The sequence below is a fragment of the Apodemus sylvaticus genome, chromosome 7, assembly GCF_947179515.1.
Source record: "Apodemus sylvaticus chromosome 7, mApoSyl1.1, whole genome shotgun sequence".
In the NCBI taxonomy this organism is placed as follows: domain Eukaryota; kingdom Metazoa; phylum Chordata; class Mammalia; order Rodentia; family Muridae; genus Apodemus; species Apodemus sylvaticus.
Window position 1 is genome coordinate 80,530,686 of NC_067478.1, and position 27,638 is coordinate 80,558,323.

Sequence of the window (27,638 nt, forward strand, 5' to 3'; positions counted from 1 at the left end):
ACCCACACCCACGCCCACACAGAAAACAGTTGAAGTAAGTCAAATGTCTCAAAGTCAGATCCTTTTTAGTATGAATTTGCTGTGTCTCATTCCGAGCACTAATTCCAATTTAATTGCAAGTGGCCTGAAGCCTCTTCAATAGGAGTAACAAATGGTTTGATTTTGTAAACTTCATCAGACTGCATTTTAAATGCGACACAGTAGCCCAACTCGAATGCCAATGAAGCACTGGAGTAGCTCTCTGTTTACTAATTATCCGTTTTTACTCCAAGCCACGCTGGCTGGCTTGTCTGATTAAATCGGATTTGTGGGATAGAGAGCAGCTAGCAGAGTTTTCTCTATAGTAAACGAGATTGAAACTATGGGCCGCCTGGCTGCACACTGTAAATTATATTTCCTTTTAAAGGGGACGTGTCTCTTTTATTTCACTGTTGTCCCCCCCTGCATATTAAACTTTTACAGCACAGAAATGGACCCAGCAGCTTCTAGATGTGGCCTCTCAGTCTCCACCCGGCAGCCCCACTCGTGTCTATAGAGAGGGGGAAACACTGGGAACTGTAGTCTGTGCCCCCTGCCTGATTTTCTCTCTAATACCTTTCTATCTCCCCTGTATAGTAGCGTTGGGTTTTATTCTATTATTTTTTTTTGTCCATTATTTTCAAAGATCCTTGAGATGATATACATTCGTACTGATTTAGCTGAAAGAGTTCCATCATGACTCTGCATCAGAGTGATGCCGGGTTTGGTGGCAGTAAGCTGGTGAAGGCAGAGTCCAGCCATGCATTTGGTTACTGTGGGTTCATCATCAATGGAAGAGATTTCCTAAAAATGCAAATGGGTTATTTTGGTAGATGCTGCAAAGGCAGACATTCTTCACCCTGAAGCGAGTGAGATAAAGATCACCAGGCATGTAATTCCTGTGGTCCAGCAGATCGGGACATATTACAGTTATCAGTGGAGTGGCTGTATTACAGGCTCTACCCTCCCACGGTCTGTCTGGTTCTAGTGTCTGTCTGTCCAAGTGCTCTGACAGCTCTGAAGCTTGTTTGTTTCTTCCTGTTTTTAGGATAGCAACTCGGCGTCTATCTTTGGTTCTTTCATACACACATGTGCACGTGTACACACACACATACACACATAGGTGTGCACGCACCACAGATAATAAATGCTGGCATATTGAGTGGGGCGTAATCAGACTGACACTTTTCCTCTGCCATTACTGAGACTTTAGGTCCCCGGTCCATCCATGCCCTCACTCTTGGTGTCTGTCTCTGTGCCTGGAGCTTCTTAGGTGTTCGCTTGCTTTTGAATGTCCTGCAACATTAACATGCACACGTGTCCCTTTTGGGCCATTGTGTGCTGTACACTACAAGAAGCCTCACCGTGTCTCGGGTAGCCTGGTTACCGTGGGAATGAATGGCCCGCCATGCTCTCGGGCCTACAGTCCTCTTTTTAATTGTTGACAGTAAAAAAGCATTTAAATGCTGCTTAATTTGTAATCATCTTCTGGGGGAGAAAGAGAGGAACCATTAAAATGTCAGTAAAATGAATACATCTTCTCTTTCTCTAGATTTTTCTTTTTTCTTTTCTTTTTTTTTTTTTTTTTTTTTTTTTTTTTTTTTTTTTTGGTTTGGTTTGTTTATTTACAGGGGATTTTTTTCTCTCTTCACTGCCAATGTTTGTCAGACATTGCAAAGGCTCTGAACCAATCAGTATTTCTCTTACTTCTAGTTTCTGTCTCCCCTCTCCTTCCCCACTCTATGCTATCTCTCTAAGGCTCTGTTTTGTCTCGTCTCTTTGCTGTACTCCTTTATTATACTTGAGTTCCCCCCCCCCAAGGAAAATTGGTTACCTCTCCCCCTCCAAGATTGAACTTCTGGACACCATAACCCTTTCTGGGGGGCATCTGGTGACATTGTGGGAACTAGAGAAATGGCCTTTGTGGAAAATGTCTCGTGTACTTGAAGAACTACCCAGGGATCATTTTCTGTGCCGGTATGGAAACTGGCCCCATGTTTAGCTGGAAGCCCCACACTCTCTGCCAAGTTCGGAATGCTGTACTAAGAAGGTGGGGGCCTCTGTGCATTGGGTCTGGCTAAGACGAGGCCACTGGATCCAGAGGGCCATCACTCCTGCCCCTGTATGCCCTCCCTGCACTTTGATATCATCCTGGCGCTAGGATGTCGAACTTTCTGTCCCTACTTTGTTGCATCCTCAGCCATCAGAAGAGTCTTGCCTGACTCAGATGGGACTCAGGGGTCCTTATCCCCAGCCACTTAAGAGCTACCTAACACATGCATGGTCAGTCTGAGGAATGACTCCCTAGGTCTCTGGGAGTGGTCCCCCAGGTCCTTCCCACCTCTTGCTAAAAACTCCCCATCTCACAGGGTCCTTTGTACCTAGACAATGTCAGGTTCTATCTCTGCCTTGCCCGTGACTGTCAGCCTGAGACAGTGGTTCCCACTGAAGCTATGGAATTGCTTGAAGGCATTTGGCACTGCCCTCCATGGGTCTAGAACATTGGCTATCAGAGATGGACAAATTCTTCAAGGGTCTTTCATTTTCCCTTCATGGTCCCCATGAAGAGCCCGAGGCATCTAGCCAGGAGCTCACAGTGGGTCCTTGAGCCAGGCAGGCCTTCTTGTGAAGCTGCCATGGCTTTCTGTCCTGTAGCCTCTTCAATGGGGAGTCTACTATGAAGGTCAAATGAGGGATGGGGCAAGAGACAAAGGCTGGGTGATAGCCTGCCTGTGCTGGCTCGTGCCATCCTGACTCTCCATCACACATTTCTGGAGCCTCTGTTTCCAGAAACCCCCAAAACCAGATGAATTAGGCTCCAAGAGACAAATTCTCTGTAAGGGCTGCCTTACAGAGAGCAATAGGTTACTCACTATCCATCGAGGTTGCAGACCTGAAAATCAGCAAGGGAGATGGACTCAGGGAGGAACTGACTTGCCCTAGATGAAGGCTGTATGAGCTCTGAGGTTCAGAAAACCCAAACAGTATGTCTCACCTCGCAGCTTTACCCCCGTAGAACAAGCCCGATAGGGAAACTGGTGGATGGTTTCTCCTCCAGGTCCTGGGAGAAGTTGGCATGACATCCACCAGTACCAAACTCCACACCATCCTTCCTCCTGACTGGCTAGGCTAGGTCATCTCTGATAGAATGGAGCCCCCTCGAAGCCTTTGCTTCACACCTATAGGGCTAGGCCAGAGTCAGGCTAGGTGAGCTCTTGTGGGCTGCCTGTTTTTCCTCCCAGGGCTGTTGAAGTTGGTCCAATTTTTCAATCGTGGGCCAATTAGTTTCACAAATGGGGGCCCCTGTGGTGCCAGGGCACATTTGTTCCGGGCCTGCGCACTGGCCAGGCCCCATTGTCCTGCTTCCCACCCCCTTGTGGGCCCATTGTCCCTGATCTCCAGCAGGCCCTGCTTACTGTTGATTTATACGGGCAGGCGTCCCGCGGGCTCCAGGCTTCCCTGCCACAGCTGGCTGAGGTGCTTAAGGCCTCAGACTCCCTGACCTTTGCCCCGTCCTGCTGTCATTTTGAAAGTTACAGACCAGAGGGCTGCATACCTCTCCGGATTTACTTTCCATCCCGACCCCCCTTTTCACACCCCTTCCCATTTCCCTTCTAGCTCCTCCCCCTCCCCCCACCCCACCCCCTCGCTGACTGGGGAGGTTTTAAGTTCAGTTTGGAATGTCTGCAAAGGTCCAACAAGTAGCCTAGGAGGCCAAGAGGACAGGGGCTGCTGGAGCAGGGGACTACCCCCTTGCAAGGCTGCTGAGGCTGCTGCTTCTGCGGAAGTGCGTTCTCATCCCCAAGTTCATGAGTTCTGAGACTGTGTGCCTGTGTGCCCTTGGGAGATTCAGAGTAACCCACAGGGAACCAGAATGTGTGGTGTCATTTTCCCCTTGGCATCTCTACTCCCATCCCTGCACCCTAGGGGGAAAAACCTGGCGTCTATGAAATGGGCTGTCCGTAATGACTGACAGCAAAGAGCAGGTCTGCCCCCATGCCATCCATTTATTTTCCCACATTTTCTTGGACCGGTTTGTTGGAGTGATTGACAAAATTAGTAAATCCGTTCATGTTACTTTTATTGTGCAGGTCTCAATAAATCCCGAGTGTCCGGGGCGCACCTTAATGAGCTAGTGAGCTGACAAATTTGTTTACTGTAGCTGGAGGTGCTGGGTAATGAAATGCGCTTGTGTCTGGGCTCACTGCTAAACAAATACACGGGTTTCCGGGAGGCAGCAGGCTCTGCCACAGCCCGAGGAAGCAGCCGCATTCCCCAAGAGGCTGGAACTGGGGCGTGTGCTTATGTTTTGAAAAATGCAGCCGCTCAGTTTTAAAACAAATTTCAATCAGCTGCCTGCTCCCCGTTTATGTTATCCATTGAGGAATTTCTATTCCTTTGACAAATACCAAACCCTAAGATTCTTCCTTCCCATCACAGAAATGAAGAGGGTTAGAGAACTGTGTAGATACCTCCTAAGGTTCTAAAAAGATAAAAAGAAAAAGAGAAAGAGGGAGTGTGGACTGGAAGAGCCTTGAGATTCACAGGGTTGAACCAGACAGGAAGGCTAGAGGCTAAGGTTTGGGTCTCCTGGGTAGGTTTGGGGAATGGAGGTCAGTATTACTTGACAAACTCCTGTGCAGGAGCTTGACGCTAACTCGGCAGTGGCATGGCTTTTGAGATGTTTTCCAGGCTGTTGGGTGAGCGTGATAGGCAGAGAGTGGCTGAGTGGGACTGAGCTTTACCTTGCTGGCTGCTGAAGTTACCAAGGGTCAAGCGGGCTGAGATGTTCCTCAGCTGAGTGGATTGGATTCTTGTGGCAAGGGATCCTGCCACTCAACACCCAAAGAGAAATGAAAGATATAAATGGGCAGCGTGGGGGCCTATCCTCCGAGTCTATCGAGTCTTCAGTGATGGTTCAGGGGAAGGCAGAGTGTAGTTCTGCAGATATGAGGGTCTGGGCATTCGTCTCTGTTCTGCTGCCCACTGCATGCATCCACACCCCCAGGCTTTTTCAGCTTCTTAAGATGCAGACGGAGCTTTCTGTCTTTACTGTGAGTCAGCTGTGCTGCCTGTATCTGTCTCTGGCACAGTGGGGGATGCATCTCTGTATCTTCTTCAGCAGCAACCTGGAGGCACATACCTGGTAGAGAGAGCTGAGGGGAGGCAGAGTAGAAGTATCTTAGGAAAGAAAACCCCCCAGGGGTGAGCAGGAGTGAAGAGACCTGCTTGCTGGATTAGAGAAAGGGAATGGAGGCAGAGGTGGTTCCAGTTGAAATTGAGGGGTTTTATTCAGTGCAATTTGATATTTGTTCCTATGGGGCGGGGCAGCTGCTGGGGTAGTAGGAGAGATGGCGCTTCCTTGCTGAGTGGGATTGGACACCAGGAACCATCTGTACACACACACACACACACACACACACACACCACACACACACACACACACACACACACACACACACACACACACACACACCACCCCAGAAACCATCTGTACACACACACACTGCACACCCCACTCAGAGCAGTCCCAGCCTGTTTACCCAAGGAAGCGGAAGTATATTTAGCTTCTTCTCCTTTGATTAAGGAACTGCCTGTCGAGGGAGATAATAAGAGCCTTGCTCCAAGAAAGTGTACCACCTGAGCACCTCCACAGCTGCAAAAGTGCCCCTCCGATCTCCTTCCTTCCTTTCCATTCAAGTGCTAATTGGCATGGAACTGGCACAGGTGTAAACACGTGGCTTTCGTGTCTCACACTTCCCGACCCTATCATCACCTGGACAAGATAAAGGCCCTCGATCCATGTCAGCCCTCCTGCCTCCTGTTCTACCCTGGCCTGGCTTTCTCCCAGTTTCTGCTAAAATTAAACTTGTTTTTTTTAAATCAGGAGCCTGTAGGTTGTACCTGCGTTACACCCCAGACTGGCTGTTCTGCCTTGGTGTGACTCACTTTCTCCTGTGATAGTGAGTTGGCACAGTTCCCTGCTGCTGCCTGCAGCATCTTCAGTTCTCCTCAGAGCCAAGAGTGTGAACTGTACTGCAGCAGAGAATTTCGGGATACGTCCATGTCCATGTGAAGCAGAGTTGGAGTTTCTTAAGAAAAGGTTTTAACATAGATTCAAGTGTGAGTGTTAACGGAAAGAGAAATACTTAGAGGAAGGGGCCAATCCACCCAAGTGGGGGTGTGAGCATCTCAAGAGAAAATGGAACTTAGATGTTTTTGTTGTTGTTTGTTTGTTTATTTATTTGAGACAGGGTTTCTCTGTATAGCCCTGGCTGTCCTGGAACTCACTCTGTAAACCAGGCTGGCCTCGAACTCAGAAATCCACCTGCCTCTGCCTCCCAAGTGCTGGGATTAAAGGCAAGCGCCACCACCACCCAGTGAACGTAGATGTTTTAACAATGTATGGGATTTTGGTATCTTTTGAGGTTGTGCCTCGAAGGGTTCCTGTGGTACTGCCCCGCAAATGAAATTGTAGGTTGACTTCTCAGGTGCACTGAGCAGGATGATAATCTGGTCAGATAAAACCATGGTTCACAGAGGCTTCACAGGGGATCTTGGACATATCTTTCCCTGAAAATAGAGTTTCTAATCTTGCTTAAGAGACTCCTAGAGAATTGCTGGTTTGCAGTTGGGAACGGAAACAGCCGTGGCTAGTCATACATACGTAAGCATGGTTTTTATTTGAAACATGTCATGGAAAAGGAATCAGCATGTAGGGCAACATTGACAGCAAATGGTGCTGTAGTTCTTCCTTTTTAAAAGAAATGTTTATGTGAATGTATGTTTGCATGTGTGTCAGTTTATCACATATGTGCCTAGTGCCTGTGGAGGCTAGAGAAGAATGTCGAATCATCTGGAGCTGGAGTTACAGAGGGTTGTGAACCAACATGGATGCAGAGAACCAATCTGGGTCCTCTGCAAGGCGAACAAGTGTTCTTAACGACTGAGCCATCTTTCCAGTCCCCGTGCTAGAACTGTTGACTCTCAGCCAGCAAGAGACTAACTAGACTCGTAGACTACATCTACAAGTAGAGACTTCTGTTTCTTTCCATGTGCACCCCCCCTTTCCCCTGGTTTTCTGCTTCAGGGGGATTTATGCACAGGAGTCACAGGCGTTTGCATGGAGCCTACCCATATTTCCTCAAACCACATTCTAAACTCATCCTTGCTGTCCCTTTTCTTAGTTCAGATCCCTTGGTCAAGTACTTGAGGAATCTAGACCAAGCCATATCTCCCCACTCTCCAGAAATGTGAGGGTGGGGGTGGGAAGGGTCCTTTTCCTGATGATGTAATTCTCTTTGGGCCGAGGCTAAGTTTTGTATGTGATTTATAATGGAATTTCCAGATTGGAAGAAGACATTGATATGTGATTTTTATATACTTGGTAGTGTAGCCAGTCACCTCACAGCAACCCAAGGAAGCGATTGTTAGAAGCAGCAGGTTGATCAGGAGTTCTGTGACTTCAGTACAGAGGCTCTGGTCAGCTTTCTGTTACTGTAAGGAACAACAGAGAGAGTGAGGCTGTGGATGGGAAAGGTTGGTTTTGCTTCACAGCCCGTCTTGCCCTTAGGCCTGTGATGATGCCTTCCTCATTCCTGACAAGGAGCTGGAGAAGGACCAAATCCTCTCACCTCCTGGCCAGGAAGCCAGAGAGACAACAGGCTGGAGGCTCCACCGCTCAGGGGCATTCTACAATGATTTGAAGACCTCCTTCCTAGGATCCACCTTAAAGTTTCTGCTACTTCCCGACAGCAAGAGGTTGGGCAGTAAGCGGATGCCACAGGAAGACATTTCTGACTGAGTCTACAGCTACAGAAAGGACAGTAGTTGCCCCAGAAAGTCACAAGGCCAAGAACAGCTATCCTGGGCTAGACGCAGGGGTTTTGCAGCGTTGCACCGTATGGTGCGGAGTGCCTGGTTCAGGGGTCTGAGTTAGTGCTTCTAAGCAGCATAGCTCAGATACTGATGTAGTCTGACAGACATGGTAGGAGTGTTATTATTGCTTTTACATCACATCGCAACCCAACCAATAGCTACTTGAGAGGAAACAGTTTCTTTTACTCACACATCTGTCTAATAGTTCACTATCAAAAGCAGGGCAGGCAGGAGCTCGAGCAGGACAGGAACCTGGAGTTAGGAGCTGATGCAGAGGCCACAGAGGAGTGCTGCTTACTGGCTTGCCTCCATGGCTCTGCCAGCCTGTTGCGAATAGAACCCAAGACCTCCAGGCCAGGGGTGGCCCTATCCTCATCAGCCACTAGTTAAGAAAATGCTCTATGGCCTTGCCTACAGTCCTTTCGAATGGAGGCATTTTCTCAGTTAAGGTTCCCTCCTCTCTAAGGACTCTTATCTTGTGTCAAGTGGACATAAAACTACCCAGCCCAGAGAGCCAGTGAGTTTGGCACAGGTGTGTCACTTGGATTTAATGATTGCCATGGAGATAGGATAGGGTTGTGTGGGAGGCCCTTGGTAGTGGCCTTGCTTATAAGACTTAGTCCTGAGCTCTCACCAGACCTATCTCTGTACCATGACCTACTGACCACCGCCTGCCCCGCATACACACACTTTTGTTACCATCCCAGAGTCCCTCTGTATTGTCATCACAACATAACACTTATCGAGGACCTGCTTGCTTTAGGCCCTGTGCGGTGTGCTGGGGAGGTAGGAAGGCTCTCTGGTTCCTGCTTTGACAGCTTAGTTTCGTAGGCAGAACTGAAAGTCAAAAGCAAATGCAATAAAGGGTTTTATGCATTGTAACAGTGAGTGCTCAGAAGAAGATGGTGTCCTTGGCACCAAGTCCTATGTAGTACAAGTCATCCAAGATGCCATTGCTAGAGTCAGCTTCCTGGAAAAGGCAACTCAGAGTCTATAAAACAGCATATGCTTGGGCATTGCACAGGGCTTCCAGAAGTCACCCTCCAGGTGGTTCACTGCACAAGGGTGTCCAGCTGAGGGAGATGTGGAGATTAAACCGTAGCCATCTCTCTAGCCAACAATGAGGATCTGTTGTCTACTTAGAGGAAGGAAACAGGCTTTTCTAGCTTAGAGAAAGGCATCTTTGGGGCTGGCATTAGCTCTACAGCTAACCACTTTGTAAAGAGTTTTCAAGTGAGGAATCTCATTTGTTGTTCTTAGCAACCACAGAAATATGGAAAAGGATGGACACACTCTGATCCAGGGAGGCTAAATGGCTTACATGAGATCCCAAGGCATTTGAAATGGCATAACTAGAATCTCCGCTCCTTTTTCCTCTCTCCATCTCACCGACCATGATTGCTGGAGACCATCTTCATACAGTCCAGCTCCTTCCTGATGGGGGGGACTAGGTCTGATTCCCACGGCAGCCTCCTCAGTGGCAGATAGAACTGAGGCATTGCAGGAAGCAGGGCATGCTAGCAAAGTGGGTCCCCTGCCCCTCCACACAGCTCACCGCAGCTAATGAATTGCTAATACAATTTTCTAGATAATTTTATTTCCATAGCCCCAGATTTTAATGTGTTTCCAAAAGCTAGCATTTATTTGCTTAATCTCCCAGTGTAATAGAATCGGCCCTGACTCATCATACATGCAAACAATCAGCTAGGCAGAAACGACAGCAAATTGTTTAATAACTCACATCTAGTCTTTAGATTTTTAACTTGCACGCGCCAATAGTTTTACTTGTGTCTCATTTCCTCCTGAACCTCCTCCTGATTTTCTTTTTCTTTCACGGTGAGTGTTGGTTTTCAAGCTAAAGAGTGGAGAAAGTGGATCCAGAACCTTTAAACACTCCTCTTACCCCACAACCCCACCACCCTGAGTCTTGGTTGGTGGCTAAGTGGCCAAGGAGGGACCTTGTATTTGTGTGGGATTCCAAGGAGAGACCACTGAGTCATAATACTTCTTTTTAACTGGTCATTGTAGACCCTTAAGCCAGTCAGTGAGACGCAGAGCTGGCTGTTTGGGGATTTTCACTCTTCCCTACTAGAGCCCAGCCCCTGTCAAGCTGCTTTCTTCCTGGGCACAAAGACTCTGGCCTCATCTTGTCTCTGCCTTCCTCCTGTAGTAGACAAAAGCCATCCATTCTCTCCTTGCTTCCAGCCACTTGGGACCATCCACACCGTGGATGTGGACAGACACACTGTCCACTAGGCTGTTGGACACTTGGCACCTACCTGTCTTCGGTCAGTTTGAGTTGCTCTAACATGCGACCACAGACTGGATGATTCCTATCTAGAGATGAATGTCTCACAGTTCCGAGGGTGGGCAGGCTGAGATGGGATGGGCAGCATGGCTGGCTTCCGGGGATGTCCTTCTTCCTAGCTGTAGACCTCAGACTTCTGACTGTGTCCTGTGTTCTGCCATGAAAAAGGATCTTTTAATCTTGTTGAGAAGGGTTCCACCCTTGTAATAAAAGACTTTGTAAATCCCCTACCTGCTAAAACTATCCCCAGAGGGTAATGATTTTAACACACTCACTTCTGCAGTGGAGAAGGGGACATCTAGACCTTTACAGGACTCCAGCCCTGAGGTCCTGCTTTGCCTGTAGGATGCTGTCTGTCTTTTCTGTCTGTCCTCTGTCTTCTGACCTCCCCAGTTTGCCTGGCTTGTCTCCATCCTCTGTGCTACCTGTTCTGAAATCCACTTGCCGTGCACCCTTAGCTGTTTTCTTCTCAGATATACCCCGTTTCTCAGAGCTGAACTCAAAATCTCCTCTGAGGTCCTATGGGAGTCACCCCAACCTGGCATGCTCTCCAACTTCTTGGCTCCATCTCAGCCTCTTCTTGGCCACTTGGTAATGGAATAAGACAGGTAAATGGACATAAATCGAGTTCAGGCCATTCTGTGAGGTGGAGGTGGCTCACAAGAGCAGCTTCTAAGCACCTTGGGAACAAGGGGGCAGAATGCCACTCAGTGTACTCTGCTAGGTGGCACATTTCAGGGTGTCCTCGAGGAGTGACATTCATTCACCCTCCTAGTCTGTTTGAACCCCTGGCCTAGTTGGGGCTTCTACAGGGTAGAGTTCAGGGTAAAGTGGGCGCAGGTACTGAAAACCCTCAGCTTGAAGAATCTGGGACTGCAGTGCTGTGTACTAGAACTTGTGGGTGGATGCTGTTCTTGCTTACTAGGCTGGACTGGACGCTGAAGGCCTCAGTGTCAATGTTTGCAGCTTCTTCTGCCTGATGGACCATCTCTTTCAGTATGTCCTCCTGCACCTGATGGAGCTGAGTCCCTGAGATCTCTCCCAGAGACCTTACTGGTTCCTTCCTGTGGGGTGTGGGTTTGGAATGCTTCAGATACCTGTGCCCAGTGACCAGCCTCTGACTGTGCTTTCTGGGCCATTTCTGGAGTGATCCCAGCCTGCTTTGGTGCTTGCTCCTTACTGCCTAGGGGAAGCCCAGACAAACAGATGTGTCCAAAATGAGGTTCAGAATCTAGGGAGGTGACTCAGCTGAGTAAAGTGATTGATGGGCGAGCATGAGGACTTACATTTGGATGCCCAGCACCCACATAACAGCCAGGCATGGCTTCAGACAGCACAGATAAAGCACCTAGACGAAATGGTGGTCTTTAGTGTCCTTTCCCTTCTGCTCCCAGACCTTTGGAGGAAATCAGGGATTTTCCTCCCATGTAGCCCGTAGCCCTCCTAGCTGTCTGTAGATGAAGCATGGCTACAGGTAGCTCCCCTGCAGTGTCTACAAAGTGAAGAACCAGTGGGTAATTGTGTGGTGGTGAGGGGAGGTGGGAGGTTCTTGCCTTTTATTTGAGACCAAGCCATGTGTGGTCCTAAGGAGGCACGAACCAGCCCTCCCATTTGTTGTTGCCATTGCTAGTCAGGGAGGCAGCAAAGCTCTTCCTGTCCCTTTCCTTCCTCTCTCACCCATCCCCCCCTGCCCTCGGCCTCCAGAAGCTTCCATATGCCACACTGATTGACCATGACTTTCAGTAGTCCAAATGCTCTCCTGCTCCTGCTTCTTTGGACTAGACTGGCAGACCTTGACCTGACCACCTTTTCTGTTGGTGTCCCTCACACAAGAGACAGCACTGTGGGACTGAGCACAGGCCATGCCATCCAGATATGGGCAGAGAGAAAAGCAGGTGGGCTTGCATTGGGAGCTAATGTTCTTAGAGACATAAAATCCAAAATGGCAGGCAAGGAGCTGTGAGCTGAGACTCAGCTGGAAGGCTGTGTCAGGAAGGTGTTGAATGGGAAATAGCCTGCCTTTGTGGGCTTCAGTAGGGCATCTAGGCTACTGGGCCAGTCAGGCAAGTGACCAGGTCGAACTGAATGAATATTTCATGTGATTCACAAGTTCATAATCCTTTGACAACTTCTCGTTGGTCTTACGATGAACCCCAGGGCTTTGTAGTATGGCTGGTCAGAACCCTCATGATCTGGCTCCTAGCTCTTCCCTTCAAGTTCTCCCTGCTTCTAACGTTAGGGCTGGCAGTCGTACTCAACCTGGTGTGGTTCTCTCTGAGTGTTCACAGACTCAGTTCTAATGTTGATGACCTGTGTGCTGGGTGGTACTGAGATCAGAGCTCGGACTCGTATACGCTTCCATCGTTTCATCCCCAGAACCCGAGAGTCTTCCTTCTGGGAAATATATTAAGTGGCTCTTAAGATGCCTGATTTCTTAGATGGGAAAGTGGTTATAAGAATATGGTCAGTGGTAGTGGTGACAGTGGTGGCAATGGTGGTGGCTCGCGCCTTTAATTGCAGCACTCAGGATGCAAAAGCAGGCAGATCTTTGAAATCAAGACCAGCCTGGTCTACAGACAGAGTTCCAGGACAGCCAGGACTACAGAGAGAAATCCTGTCTCAGGGGGTTGGGAGTGGGGGTGATCTACAGGTAACTCTAGGAAATAAATGAATGAATCCCTTTGCTGCTCCCAACTGAGAATCCTGTGGAAATCGGGGTGAGCTAATCTCCTTGCACTTCTTTCTCTTTTTATGAGGTTTGTGGTTTTAAGTGAGTTATGTCACAACAATGGCCGGCCCATGTGATCCACGTTAGTGTTGGTTCACACAGAGTCTACCCTGTCTTCCCACTGCTGCCTCAGCCTCTGTAAGGTCTTCAGTCCTGTGATTACACTCTTAGTCACCTGCCTTCTCCTTCCTTGCACTCAAATCCCTTGCAGAGACGCATCTACTTTACCACTCATGTGGATTTGTATCTTTCTCCCTGAACCTTTAGGTCTCTTTTCCTCCAACGCTATATTCAGGGTACTCAGTCAGCATCACATGGCCTGGGCTGCCCCAGGGGGTTGACTTAATAGAGTGTGGGGTTTAGGATCTCTGTGGCAGCACTGGGTCTTACCCCAGCCCTCAGGAGTGAAAATCTGACCTTGGGTCTCTCCATGGCTAAGGCTCTCCCACTGCTGTCTCCCACAGGCACGGACATGGCTGTCTTCTGTCTGCTGTGTGGGAAGCGCTTTCAGGCACAGAGTGCACTCCAGCAGCACATGGAGGTCCACGCAGGCGTGCGCAGCTATATCTGCAGCGAGTGCAACCGCACCTTCCCTAGCCACACGGCTCTCAAACGCCACCTTCGCTCACACACAGGTAGGCTGGTCCAGGGGATGGTGGGGATCATGGCTGGGTTTCAAAAGATGTATGGTGTGTATGTGTGCGTGGGGGGGGTGGGGGGGGGGAGGGTGTTGCAGTGTTGCAGGTTGCGGAATTCTCAGTCCTTCTCCGCTTGAAGTTAGACACAGAAGGGCTCCCATAGAACATTTTAAATGTTGACAGTTCTCCCAATCTACCACCCACCCCTCCACCTGTAGACAGTCTGTTCCCAATCATTCCACAAACAGCACGGAAAATATTCATTAAAAGAAAATCATACTCTTGAGGCCCACCCTTCGAAACTCTGGTTCCGTGGTTCAGGCTGGGCTCTAGATCCCAACACCACTAATGAGTATCCCCAAGGGATTCTGTTAACTGGGGGTGGGGGTTGCACATTACATTTTGAGAAAGCCTGGCCTAACTATTACAAGTCCACTATTTCCACAATCCATCCTAGAACAGCACTGAGGTCAGCTCAGGGCTCCAGAGGGTAACTGAGGAACTCACCCCACCTGCACAGCAGACACAGGAAGCCTCTACTGTGGCCTTAATGTTGTCTAGGGAAGACAATGAGAGTATTTGAGCAAGGGCCATGAGCTAGCCCTGTTCAGCCAGTTCACACGATGGAGTGAAAGGCAGGGCATGTGTGAGTCAAGTAGGCAGGGCTAGCTACCTAGTCCTTCCCTATCCTTGCCACACCCTCTTGCTTTAGGGGATAGAATACCCAGTCAGAGGGCCTGGAGGGAACTGGGGGTCTTTTCCTAGCTGAGAAATAGACGACTTAACTCTTTGCTCTACAACAAAATGAAATAATTTCTTACTGTCCTTTCCCTGAGTGAAAGAATACCAATTTCTAAATTGTATCTCCTCCTCACCCCCGTGTGTGTGTGTGTGTGTGTGTGTGTGTGTGTGTGTGTGTGTTCTGATCTGGTTTTGGAGAGAGCTAGTGGATGTGTGTTCGTTCCTGGTCTGGTTTTGCAGGAGAGCTGGGATCAAGTCTCTCCTCTCTGTAAGAATGTAAGAGAACACATACAGAACATAAATGCTCTGCACGCTTCAGGGAGGGCAGAAAGAACTTCTCATTCTCAAGAGCCTTTTCTTAGCTGAGGGATGGACGTGGCTGACCCTTCCATGGGTGTCGGGTTCTGATGAATAAAACTTTCAGGGGCTAAGCTGTACTGTCCAGCCAGTTGTCAGCAGTCTCACTAAGGAGCCTGCCGTGGCTCTGGGTTCTGGATACCATCCTAGTCAGAGGACCACAACACGATATCATGATCAAATGTGAAAGGCTCACCAGATGCTTAGAACATCCTAGGGCTGCTTGGTAGAAAGGAGGGGGTCTTAGCAGGTAAGGTCCAGCAAGAACAACCAAAGAGAAAGAGGTATACTCAGCAACTTTCTCTGCAGTGTCTGCGTAAGGATCTCCCTGTAAGAAAGATATATCATCCCATCAATGATTCCCTCAACGGATCCCTAATTCAGTCTTAGGGAGGATGGCCAGCTTCCTTTAGCAACCTCCAGGTATGGCACTGGGTCAAGTCACTTGATGTCACATAGCACGAATGACTCAAGAGTTCACCCAAGATGCAGCTTGCTTTGCCCTTGGCCCCTTCTCAGAGTTCAATTAGCCATGTGCCAGTCCAGTTCTCCTCAGGGTAAACCAAGCCTCAGATCTCCTGCAAGGACAGAGTTTAGGTGAAACCCTTGCTTGTTCTAGAAACACAGACATGTGTGCCCCTTGTGCACACACATTCAAGCACTCACTGATTTTCACACCAGCCCAGCCCAGACTCTGCACACCCCCTGACACAATGCCTTATTAATATTCCGTTGTTCTTGGCCCATTTGCTGCTGGGGCCGGTGTTTAACATCAGCAGCTGTGTTTGGTACGTTAGTCCAGCCGTGCTCTTGGCATTGATGGATCCTCAATTCACACGGCTCATCATATAATAAACTCTCAGCTGCATGGAAGGGAGGGGCCGGGAGGACAGGATCTGAGGAGCCCAGGGGCTGGGGTGGGGAAGGAGGACGTTGGGGTTGACCAGAACTGAGGAAGCCACACGGTAATGACAAACCAGGGGAAAAGGAGGGTCACAGGTGCCCTGGGCAGGCCAGAGGGGCTCTAATTAGTCTCGTTTGTCCTGCACTTAATGTCAAGCTCATTAACGCGCCTACAGAGTTAATCAACATACCACAAATTGGATTTTGACTTTTGTCGCCAGCTTTATGTACATTATGGCCAGCCTGACAGACACGCTTAGCTCTCGGGGACAGGGTTGTAGGTCTGGTAGCTACTGAGCTGTGAAACCTGGGTGGGGTGAGAGTGGGTATGTGTTATGGTAAGTTGCCATTTTTGCTTTTATTTATTTATTTTTTCATTCTCTGAATGCTTTTTACTCTTTCCCTGGGCAGACTCCAGAGAGTTCCTATTTAAACTCATTTAACATGTGATGCACTTCGTAATTAAATTCATAAAAAATCTGATCAAACAAACCCCCTCGGTTGTTTGTTAAACTCTTAGGGCCCCCCCTCTGGAAGCAAGGAGAACACACAGGCAGCCAGCCCTCCCTCACTGCCACCCCCTCTTTTCAGAGGGGGGCTGGGTGACTGCCGATGTACGTTTTAATTACCGGCTTCAGCTGAAGTCTCACGTGGCCCTTGCTTTATTTATTTATTTATATCTTAATGAGGATACTGAATCTTTGATTAAAGTCGTAATCGTTGCTGATTCAGGAAGGAGGGGGAGTTGGATGTCAGACCAGACAGGGCCATGTGTGCAGACAGACAGACAGACAGACAGAGGGGACTGATAGACCGACAAAGAGGGGGAGGGAGGGCAGGTGTTCAGAGAGACAGGCAGAGACAGACAGGCAGGCAGGCAGGCAGACAGCAGAGAGAGTGAGAGACAGACAGACAGGCAGGCAGATAGCAGAGGCATACAGAGAGACAGAGTCTCATGCACAGGCTACCCCTCACAGTCAATTAGTATCTGTGTCAGTGAGGGCTAGCCTCTTGCCTTTGATGAGAATGGGAATGGGTCCTTGGTATAGCTCTAGCTGTGAGAGAGACAAGGGTTGGTTTGGCCAGGCCTCTGAGCTAGGACGGTGCCCCTTAGATGTGAAGACTGGAGTGGGGTGGTACCGCGCTGTGCCTCTGTCATGGAGTCCTTGTGCTTTCTGTACATCTTTGACCCCACGAGGGAGTGTGCCAGTGAACAGATCCCAGCAACCACTCCCCACAGAGCCTCAGAGAAATGTTCTGAGCCATCAGAGGAGGTGAGAATTTATGTGGGTTGGGTGGGGGGGGGGGCTGCATTCAGGAAAAGAGACTTTCGGTTAGTGGCCCACAGAGGGGAGACGGCAGAGAGAGTAAAATATCATTTTAAAGAGGAAGTGAAGGCACGGGCGGGCTTGTGAGTCTATAAGGAGAAGGACAATTTATGCCCAGGCACGAGCACAGTTTGACATGGGGATAATGAAAAAACGTAGGTCATTGTGGATGACTTAAGCCTTCAGCAGCTGAAGAGAATGTATGAAATGCAAGGGACATTACACGGTTGGCAGCCTCGCACATCTGCAGAGGGACAAGTGAAATACAGTGGGCCATTCTTTACCATAAACTGTGGTTGTTGGAGATGCAGCCCAGAGAAATTGTAATTACAGTGACAGAGGAATCAGCGATATTTAAATATTCATGAACAAAGTCTGGGGTGATCAATCTATCTTTATTGTCTGCGCCTTCGCTCCTGTAATAAATAAGTAGCTCCACACCTCACCTTTCATTGCCCGAGCTTGACACCTCGGTTACAAAATGCTAGGTGGTTAACCCCACTCCCACCCCCTCTGCCCACGGGGATAAGGAGAGGAGTATCCAGGGAGGAGAACGGTCAGCTGATGGACATGAGACTAGGCCAAGGAAGGGCTGTTCTTCCCAGCCCAACCCAGAATTCTCCAAGAGTTGGTTTTGAGCCATCCCTGGGCAAGCATTGGGGGCATAAGGGTGGGAAAGGCTCCATTCTTACCCTAAGGTGTTTCTTGTGGCCCTGTCAGTCAGTACAACACAGAAGTGTGCCCAGTGTTTAGATCCCAGGACCAGACCAGAGTGGAAGTCCCAACCTAGCTATTTCTAGCTGGGTGACCTTGGGACCTTGGTTAACTATCTCTAAGCAACTCATTTTGTTTTCCTCATTTGTAAGATAAGCATATCTTTCATCAGATGGTTTCCATGGCCACGTGACACAGTCTGCAAGATGTTCTCAGATAACAGTAAAAATATGACAAACATGGACCATATAAATGGCCCATTGTATTTTGGGTTTTGGGTTTTCTGTTTGTTTGTTTGAAATCATGTTTTTGTACATCAAAGACCAAAAGTGTTAAGTATTCTCTTTGGGGATGGAGAAGAAAAAGTATGGCTTTGTCTGCCTGGAGAACTGAAAGGGGAGAGTCCCACATTGGGGGACGGTGATGGATGAGCAGGACTTCGAGGGATCCTTAGGGTTCACCAAGGAAAGGCGTGGAAAGGATGTAGAGGAAATACGCTTAACTGGTAGAGTAGGAGTGAGAGGCTTGTGGATAACACTGGGGCCTCAGAGAGGGATTTTTTTTTTTTTGAGGGTGGGGACGCTAGGCTAGAGTGCTCCTTGGCCCGGAACCAGAGGAAATGGAGCAGAGGTAGTGTAAGGCAGGGTCTTGAAGCCCCCAGCTCTGATCCAACCTCACAGGGGCCTGCATCCTGAGGGCTGTGGCTCTTTGCTGGGCCAATCAGGCTTTCTTTTCCTGGGACTGGCCCTTACCCCAGGGGCTACAAAAAGTCTAGATGTCTGAACACAGAAACTGTTTGTGTGGTGGGATCAGTCAGGTGGTACACATAGGCAAACTCGGGACATAAAACGTGCTCTGAGGTCTGTCCCCTGAAACAGAGGCGGGAGGAAGCCAGGGTCTGACGCGGTCCACTGTTCTCACAGGCGACCACCCATACGAGTGTGAGTTCTGTGGCAGCTGCTTCCGGGATGAGAGCACACTGAAGAGCCACAAGCGCATCCACACGGGGGAGAAGCCCTACGAGTGCAATGGCTGCGGCAAGAAGTTCAGCCTCAAGCACCAGTTGGAGACGCACTACAGGGTTCACACAGGTACTTGAGGGCCGGGCTGGCTCTGGGACCTGGGTGGTGACTGGGAGTAGGCAGTTATTTGGAGAAGCCCAGTCAATCATGTTCAAGGCTCAGCCAGAGAGAAAGGGATCTATTAAGAGATAATATGGGGACTAGAGAGATGACTTGGTGGAAAGAGTACTTCCTGTTTGGACCACAGTTTAGTTCCCAGCACCCACATTGAATGGCCCCTAATCGTCTATAACTACAGCTCCAGGAGATCTGATGCCCTCTTCTGGCCTCAAGAGGGCACCACATTCATGCATACACAAATAAAAATAATTTTTATTTTTAATTTTTTTTCTGTGTGTGGTTTTTTTTCGAGACAGGGTTTCTCTGTGTAGCCCTGGCTGTCCTAGAACTCACTTTGTAGACCAGGCTGGCCTTGAACTCAGAAATCTGCCTGCCTCTGCCTCCCAAATGCTGGGATTACAGGCGTGCACCACCCCTGCCCGGCAATTTTTATTTTTTATTTTATATTTTTGACTTTTCAAAACAAGGTCTGTGTAGCCCTTGGCATATACTACCGCCATCCCACTTTAAAAAAATTTTTTTTAAAGAGATAATATGGTGGTCTGAGTACCATCACCCTCTTCTGAAGACCAAGGCAGACATTACTAATCAATTGTGGCAGATAATAGTAATCAATTGCAGTAGTGGGATCCCGTCAGTCAGTCTTCCTAAGCAATCATACTATAAACCATCCAGGAGTATATCAGCAATATGATACTTACTCCAAATCCTAAATTACAGTTAAGTCAACCAGAGTAGGGAGAAGTGAAATTTGAGTGATTTCATGTTACTTTGTTCATGGTGGGAGGCATAATCAGAGGGCATTAAGTTATGATAAGGGTCAGGAAATTATGACATTAATTCTGGTGTTCTGAAATGAAAGGAGCCAATGTATTTAATAGTAGAATGTTCCACTGTGACAGAAGGCTTCCACATTCCTTTTTACATAGAAAAATCATGAGTCTCTGTCTTTATTGGGGTCTGAGGGCAGACAGTAGGATAGGGTTTGGAGTTGGAGAAAGTAGAGCCCTAGGACTGGCCTCTACTTAATAGGAAAGCCCATTTATTCCCCCATTTTAAGTTCAGTTGCTTAAAATGGGCCCCGGTGGGAGTATTGACCGGATAGCAGTGGAGCCATGTGTCTTTGGAGAGCTGCTTGTTAAATAGCCACCCCCTGTAGTCTGCCAGCTGCAGGGAAGGTAGCATTGTCTGTGAGGCCAAGAGTGAAATAGAGCAAAGGAAGATGCCCTCTCTGATCAGTGGGGACAGCACCCAGTCCAGACAAGGGTGTGGTGACCTCAGCTGGCTAAAGAGAGAGAATGGCCCAGGGAGGGGCAGCCAGCCAGCAGGTGTGGGAGGCGGAGCTCAGTCCCCTTGCCTGAGCTTTCTGTTTTTCTTGCCTCTGGCTTAAAGCCACAGGAGAGGACAGGGTGCTCATTGCTGACACATGAGTGGCCCAAGGGATATCCCAGAGTCCCGGGGTTTCCTCAGTCCCTTGTTGTGGGATGTGACCTAGTGGGCAGATCATTAAATGCATCGGCAGTGACTATTGTAAATAGCTGGTCGATAGTTGGATCACTTTGGCTGTTCATTACTTCATTATTTGCCGGGGTCTCAGCACGGAGGAGTATCGATAGCGAGATGGCTGACCAGTTAATTACTGTATTGAAACAAGGTTCCCTTACATCTCTGCTCAGCTCCAGGGGACTCTAGTGGAAGGGAGGTCTAGAGAGTCGACTAGGGTCTCACTGTTGTACACTCCTAGGTTCTCTGTACTGCCCCTCAGTACAGTCCTAGCCTGGGAGGCAGAGTCCAGGAGAGGTCCTTGATGCATTAGTGGGTAGTGGCCCTAGATAGAGTAGATTTGAAGGATTGGTTTCTTGGATTTTCCCTGCACCCACCCCACTTCTCCTTTCTGACTGTAGCTCTAAAAAGACTTTATCCATTCTCCCGTTCTATGGATGAGCTTTGTTATGAAGAAGCACCCTGAAGGGCTTCAGGGACTTGCATAGCACACACATTTCCTCAGTTAGAAGGGAAGCACCCTGCCTTAAGATAGTAAGAGCTCAATGGACAGTCCCCCCATTACTAGCCACTAGCTTATTTACAGTAGTCACAAAATAAAGTAGGAGTAAAATGCCCCAACAGCCAGACCCCTGTGCCTGTGTGGCCAACAGCCGCCATATTGGATGGCCCAACCCTAGGTCTTGGGAAGTTCTGTTGGTGACTGCAGGGCTATAAGGATGGACATTCTCCAACAAGCCCAAGGTCCTTCTGGTCTTCACATTCCCTTGTCCTGTCTCATCTCTTCCACAGGTGAGAAGCCCTTCGAGTGCAAACTTTGCCACCAGCGCTCCCGAGACTACTCAGCCATGATCAAGCACCTGAGAACGCACAACGGTGCCTCGCCATACCAGTGTACCATCTGCACCGAATACTGCCCCAGCCTCTCCTCCATGCAGAAACACATGAAGGGCCACAAGCCAGAGGAGATCCCACCTGACTGGAGGATAGAGAAGACGTACCTCTACCTGTGTTATGTGTGAATGGGGGGAGGGTGCATGCCTCCCCCCAACACACGGTAGAGCAGCGGCAGGAGCCAGCAAAGGCGAGCTAGAACCAGACAAAGTGGAAAGACTGCAGAGAAAAGAATAACGGAAAAGAAAATGGGGGGAATAGAAAAGAGAGAGAGAAGAAGGAAACCTGGTGTAGTTACTTGGATTATTTCCTGGGGCTCCAGGTGATCTGGCTGTCAAACCACTGCTCCTTCCCTGGGGTCTCTGCCCTCCTTGGTTCTTTTGGGTGGGTGGGGTGGGTTTGCTCATTCACACAGGGGCATATTTTCCTCCTCTCTACAACCTAGAACTTCCCTTTTGTGTCCAGAAATGGAGACCAGGAAGCAGATGTGAGGATCTCTGGTCAGAGCCATGGCCTCTGCTCTTACATCTCCTTTCCCTTCTTCTGAAGAGGACAGGAGGGAAGCAGAGAGGGGAGGCAGAGATGCTAGGGGGGGCATCCCTGGTTGATGCTCGGAGTGGCAGCTCTGGCATAATGGGGGTGGAGTGGGAAGGGAAAGGCTTTCTGCTCTGTCCAGCTACAGCGGCGCCCCTCGCGGTCTCTGAGTCCTGTGACTCTCTCCTCTCCTCGCTCTTCAGCTTCTTGCCCCTGCTTTTGATGGCTGTTCTCTGGTCACAAGGGGCTTACACCATCTGTGGATCTGAACTGTATCTTCCTTAGGCTCCTCCTAGGGAAAGCTGCGTCAGATTCCAAAACCAACCTTCCTCCTTCCTTCCTTCCTTCCTTCCTTCCTTCCTTCCTTCCTTCCTTCCTTCCTTCCTTCCTTCCTTCCTTCCTTCCTTCCTTCCCCTTCCCCTTCCCCTAGCTTTCAGAGAACACAGAACAAAATAAAGCAGGCGTTGTACCCCAGCCAAACTCCCTCATGAGCAAGATTCCTGCTGAGCTGCTCTCCGCTTGTAAATGGAAACAAAATCAAACAAAAAACCAACGATATATATATTCCATCCCACCCTCCAAACAAGTACACATCCCTGCAACCCCAGCTCAGCCCCTAAGGGAAGGAATCCCAGCATCCTATAGAAAAGATTCCTTTGTCCCAGGAGGAGGAGTGGGAGGAGGAGGGGGAGTGGATGCCCTCCCTTCCTCCCTCCCACAGGTGAGCTTTACTTGGCAGTGGGAGTGGTTGGATGCACTGCCTGAGCAGGGTGGGAGGACTGGGCACTGGAGGACACTGCTGTCACTGAGGATCCTCCCAGCACAGGGAGAGAGAGCCCTTGATCTGGAGATTAGCCCCCGAATTCCTGGCTCAGAGTGGAGGTGGTGGGGCTGCTCCCAGGGGGTGGGGGTAGGGTGGGGTGGGATGGGTGGGGGAAGCTGACAGCGCTTCGGCCTCTTGTTATGTTCGCTTTTAGCACATTGTACTTGAATTACCTCAGTTTCATTTTTTTGTGACCTCATGAGCTTTTGAATCCCCAATCTCCTACCCCACCCCTTTGGTTATGGGGAATATTGGGAGGAACGGGAAGGGTGTAATTTTCTGTTCTAGCGTAAGTTAATAGTTGGCTTTGAACTTGACCTGGTAGAGGCCCTCCCCTTGTCTGGCTGGAAGATGTAGGGAAAAAGTGGACCACTCAGGATCTGAATGGAGGCCGGGGGTGAGGGGGTGGGGGTGGGTGCTGAGAAGGCAGTGGGAGTGGAGGGAACGGCGATTGGGTTCTCACAGTGTCTCCCCACAGTGTCACTAGTGTCCCTAGTCACTGTTGCCACCACCCAGGGCTCAGACCCATCAGTGCCCAGCTTCAGCTCAGCCCGAAACACTCTGGAGAAAGGTCCCACTGGCCTTAGAATTGTCTGGGCTGTTTAGATTCGAGAGGGCCTGTTATTAAGATCTATACAACCACGTGGTCTCCTTCTGCTGTTAACACTGCCAGAGGTGGAATATTTTCATGACTGGTGTGTACATGAGGGGCGGAGGAGTCAGGTTTTGTTGTGCTGGGTGGGGTATTGTTTTTCTAAAAGCTACCTCTTCTGTTTGTCCAGTCTTTGGTTCCTTCTGCAGCTCTGCCTCCTCCAGTCCCCCCCCCCCCTGAATTTTGGAAAGCACATCTGCAATAATCCCTTTTGCTTTGAGATGGACCCCCCACACCTTCATTTCATGCTTTATGTGTAAGATACCTGTTGGGTTTTTTTTTCCCTCTCTTCTCTCTGAGAGAGTCGTGTCTGTTTTTTGATCTTAGATTTTAAAAAGTGGGTTAGGAAAGCCACTGGCAGAGGGGAAGGGCTGTGAAAAGGAACAGGAAGTCCAAGGGGTGGGCATTGCCGTAGCCACTCCCCCTATTCCTCAGCCACGCCCCCATCTCACTCATTTTTCACTCCCCCTACAGTTCCTACAGTTTTCATCCATCATATCTGAAGGCCTTAAAAAAATTAAGCGTGTGTTGAGAGGATATAGGTTGGGGGCGCTTGACTCTCTGGTGTGAATTAGGGATGATAAAGTGCACAGGGGACTATTTTAGAACTGTAGGGATGACTTAGTGCATTGGGAAGGAAAAAAAAAAAACCTTAAGTTTGAAATATGTGACCAGAACAGCTGTCGTGCTTATAATGTGAAAAGAGAACCTTCTAGAAAAGAGTGGTCTTTAACAGTCAGTATGCACTATGGCATATCCCCCGACCGGGGGGATAGAGTGTGAACTGCTCACCTGCAGGGTTCTGTGAATCCCAGAAAACAGTATTTTTAACAGTAAGATGTCATTCAAGATTGGTGACAAAGGGAAAACCTTGCAGCTACTCCATAGAACTGGCTGCTTCCTGGCTTCCCAGCCCTTCACACTCGGCCTGCCCCGCCCCGACCCCACCCACTCATAAAAGCTTGAGAGGGCTGAGCTGATCTTTGCAAACTGTAATATTTTTGTAGTATTTGTTAGTTCCTTCTTCTGTTCTACAGAACCTTACTCTTTCCTTTTGTAATGTGAATGGGAGGGTGGGACGAAGGGGGGGTGGAGTGGATTTCAAAAGAAAAAAAAGTAAAAAAGTTCACGGCCATCAACAGCAAAATCTGTATGTGTGTGTGTGTGTGTGTGTGTGTGTGTGTCTGGAGGTGAAGTCACAAGGTGTTGTCTGTGCTGCTGTCTCAATGTTGGTTGGTGGTACTCAGCCTGCCCTGTCTGTCTCTGAGGGCTTTGGGATCCTAGTGGAGGCAGGGACAGCTTAGAAGGGATACCTTCCTTCTGTTTACCTTGGAGCCAAGATACCCCGAAGCCCCTATGTTCCACCAGGCCTTTCGTCCAGTTTCCCATTTAGAAAGAGGAAATGGTTTTGAAGTTGCCAGGGCCTTCTTTGCTGGACTTGATGGCTACTGGACAGGTAGGAGGCTGTTGGGAGCCTTCTGGAGCACGGAGCTGAGGAGGAAGGAAGGGAGGAGGCCCTTTCTTTCCCAGGGTAGCTTAAACCATATTTGTTCCACTCCTTGAGACTTCTGGATTGTCACGCCTCTGCCTTTGGCCGTATTGTTAACAGAATCCTGGGACCCCCACTTCCTGCTGCCTTACCCAGCTCGGTGACCTTCTCCCCACCTAGCAAATCCAAGCTGCTTCCTGCTCCCTCCCCCTGTCCAGTTTCTACGAATGAGTCCCTTCATGCTTCTGGCCACACTGACCCTCCCTCGGTGCCTCTCCCCTGCTCACTCCTTTGCTCATTTAAAGCATTAAAATCCTATATATATAGGATAGAAAATATATATATATTATATATAGAAAGAGATATAGCAAGAGAGATATAAGAGAGAAATGTCATTGCTGCTTGGTTGCTTTACATGAAGAAGAGGAAGGCAGATCTGGGGTACAGGGGGGTGGGTTGGAAGGCTGGGGGGAACCCAGTGATTCAGTACAATCCAGGGACGCCACACGGGCTTAGTTAAATCTTTGTGCCTGAACAGTTTTTCCATGTTAAGAAAAAAAAAAAAACTTCAGAGTTTTGTGAGTGTATGGTATGCTGCCGGGTACAATTGGTGCAGCTGGGACAGGAGGACCAGGGTCCCTTGAAGAGGACACAGGAAGCACTTTTGGTCTTGGGCCATGGTGGGGGAAGTGGAGCGGGTAGACAAGTGGACAATCCCCTAGCCAGCCAGACGAGGGTGGACACTGGGGACACCGATGTGAGACAGATCCCTCCGCTTGTTATCATACCCCTTCCTCCTGCCTCATTCTCTCCTGGAACTCCTGACCTGGCTCCTGTGGCTGCACTTAACCTGGAGGTTCCCGGAGGAGGACAAACAGCAGAACTAACGGGTGGAGGAGGATAAAAGAGATGCCCAAGAGAAGGGTTTGGGACAAACAGAATGGATGGAATCAGGGGAAAGAGTGCGGAGTTAGGGAGAGAAAGCCCCAGCAAGGTTGCCTGCCGGCAGCTCTGAATCCTCCGCTCCTGGGTGGCCCACTTTGCAGACAGGGTCCCTCCTCCCCGAGTGTATCATAGTACTTGTTCACATAGTGTTATGCATGAATCCTCGTAAGGTGAAGAACCGTCATGATGCACCATGCCATCGCCCTATATATAAAGATAAATATATATATATATGTATGTATGTAAGTTATAGCACTGAGGGCCCTGTGGCCCTGCTGGACCAAGCAAAACTAAGCCTTTTGGTTTGGGTGTCATGTTGTGTTTTTCTTTTTTTTTCTTTTCTTTTTTTCTTTTTCTTTTTTTTTTTCTTGCTTGTCTGATGTGAGAGCACAGGTGCCAGTCCAATTGCTTCGTATCACAGAATAGTGTTTTTAATTCATCAATGTTCTAGTTAATGTCTACCTCAGCACCTCCTCTTAGCCTAATTCTTGGAGGTTGCCCAATTTTGTTTCTTCAATTTTATTGGTCCTTTTGATTGTTGTACAAATCACTCTCCCTGCCCTTGACTCCTCCCTCTCCCCGCCCTTGACCCCTCCCTCTCCCTGTCCTTGACTCCTCCCTCTCCCCCCCCCTTGACTCTTCCACCTTTCTCCTATCTTTCTCCCCCCCCACCCCCACCCACTCTCTCCTTCCCTCAGGTCCGCCTCCCTCCTGTTAGCCCCATCTCTCCTCTCCCTTGCCTTCACTTTCCTCCAGTCCAGACTGCTTTCTGTCCACTTGGAAGTGTGCTCCCCCGTTGCCGCTTACCCACACCTGCCTTCGTTCTGTGTAGATTGATGCGTTCCTTTGTAACTTCAGTGTTTCTGACAAGACTTAAAAAAAAAAAATAAGGAAAAAAATGAATTTACTGCTGCAGGTTTTTTTCTCCATGTGTCACTAAGTGAAGTTTGTGCCTTCTATAGCAAAGAGAATATTTTTTACATCCTACTAACAGTAGATTTTTTTGTAGTGAACATTTTTTGTATTTTTATTTATAAGTCTCATAAGAAAAATAGCGATGTTCAGTTGTATACCTTGAATCTGCAGTTAGAAGAGAATAAAGTTAATTCAGTTGTCTCTGGCTCCAGGTGTCCTTTTTTTGTTGTTGTTGTTGTTTTTTTTTTTTACAAATGTGCCTCGACCTCGTCTTTCCTGTCTTGGGTGGGAACACAGTGGAAGAACTGGGTTTTCTCCTGGGAGATGAAGGCAGAGAAATGTTAATGTGTTAGCATATGCCCTGATTTCTTTTGCATTCTTAATGGTTTGGTGTGCCTGTGTGTGCACAGACACACAGGTACACACACCAACATCTGCCACAGTACACATGGACGGCGGTCAGAGTACAACTTCTAGAAATCAGTTCTTTCCTTCCACCGTGTGGGTTCTGGGGCTTACTCTCCAACCCTCGGTGGCATGTTCCTTTGCCACTGAGCTGTCTCTGCACTTTTTATGACACTTTAACGATACATTTACAAGTTGCAAACCCAAGGGTTGAACTCGGGCAGCAAGGGTCTTGGCCCACTGAACCATTTTACTAGCTCCCATTCTTGCTTTTAAAATATTTTTGTTACATTTTTAGTGTGTGTGTGTGTGTGTGTGTGCACATGTAGAGGTTAGAAGACAGCTCTAAAAGGTTGAAGTTATTCTGTGTGAGTAGTTTTCCTGCACATATGTATGTGCACCCCATGTGTGCCGACTGCTTGCCCTCTGAGATGAGGTCTTCAGATGCCCTGCAACCAAGATTAGAATTGGTTGTGAGCCACCAGGCAGGTGCCGGGAATAAAGTCTCAGTCCTAAGCAAAAGCAACAAGTGCTCTTAACCACTGAGCCATCTCTCCATCCTGGAATATGACTTTCCGGAGTCAATTCTCTCTGTTTACATTAGAGTCCTGGGAGTGGAAGTCTGGCCATCCTGCCTGGCAGCAGGTACTATTTCTCACTGAGCCATCTCGTCAACCCCAAAGCCTCGCTTTTGGCGATGTGGGTTGAGAAGCAGTGTTAAAT

General features: G+C 48.9%; 1 protein-coding gene across 3 annotated transcripts in view; it reads left to right on the top strand.

The window, feature by feature from the left end:
* Positions 1-22,035, top strand: part of Zbtb16 (zinc finger and BTB domain containing 16) — a 181,751-nt gene extending 159,716 nt beyond the window's left edge. For all 3 annotated transcript variants that reach the window (XM_052188406.1, XM_052188407.1, XM_052188408.1), the window contains exons 5-7: positions 13,397-13,567; positions 18,537-18,704; positions 21,051-22,035. In XM_052188406.1, coding sequence (XP_052044366.1) covers positions 13,397-13,567; positions 18,537-18,704; positions 21,051-21,280 — 569 coding nt within the window. In that variant the 3' untranslated portion in view covers positions 21,281-22,035. The remainder of the gene's footprint in view (positions 1-13,396; positions 13,568-18,536; positions 18,705-21,050) is intronic.
* Positions 22,036-27,638: the final 5,603 nt, after the last annotated feature.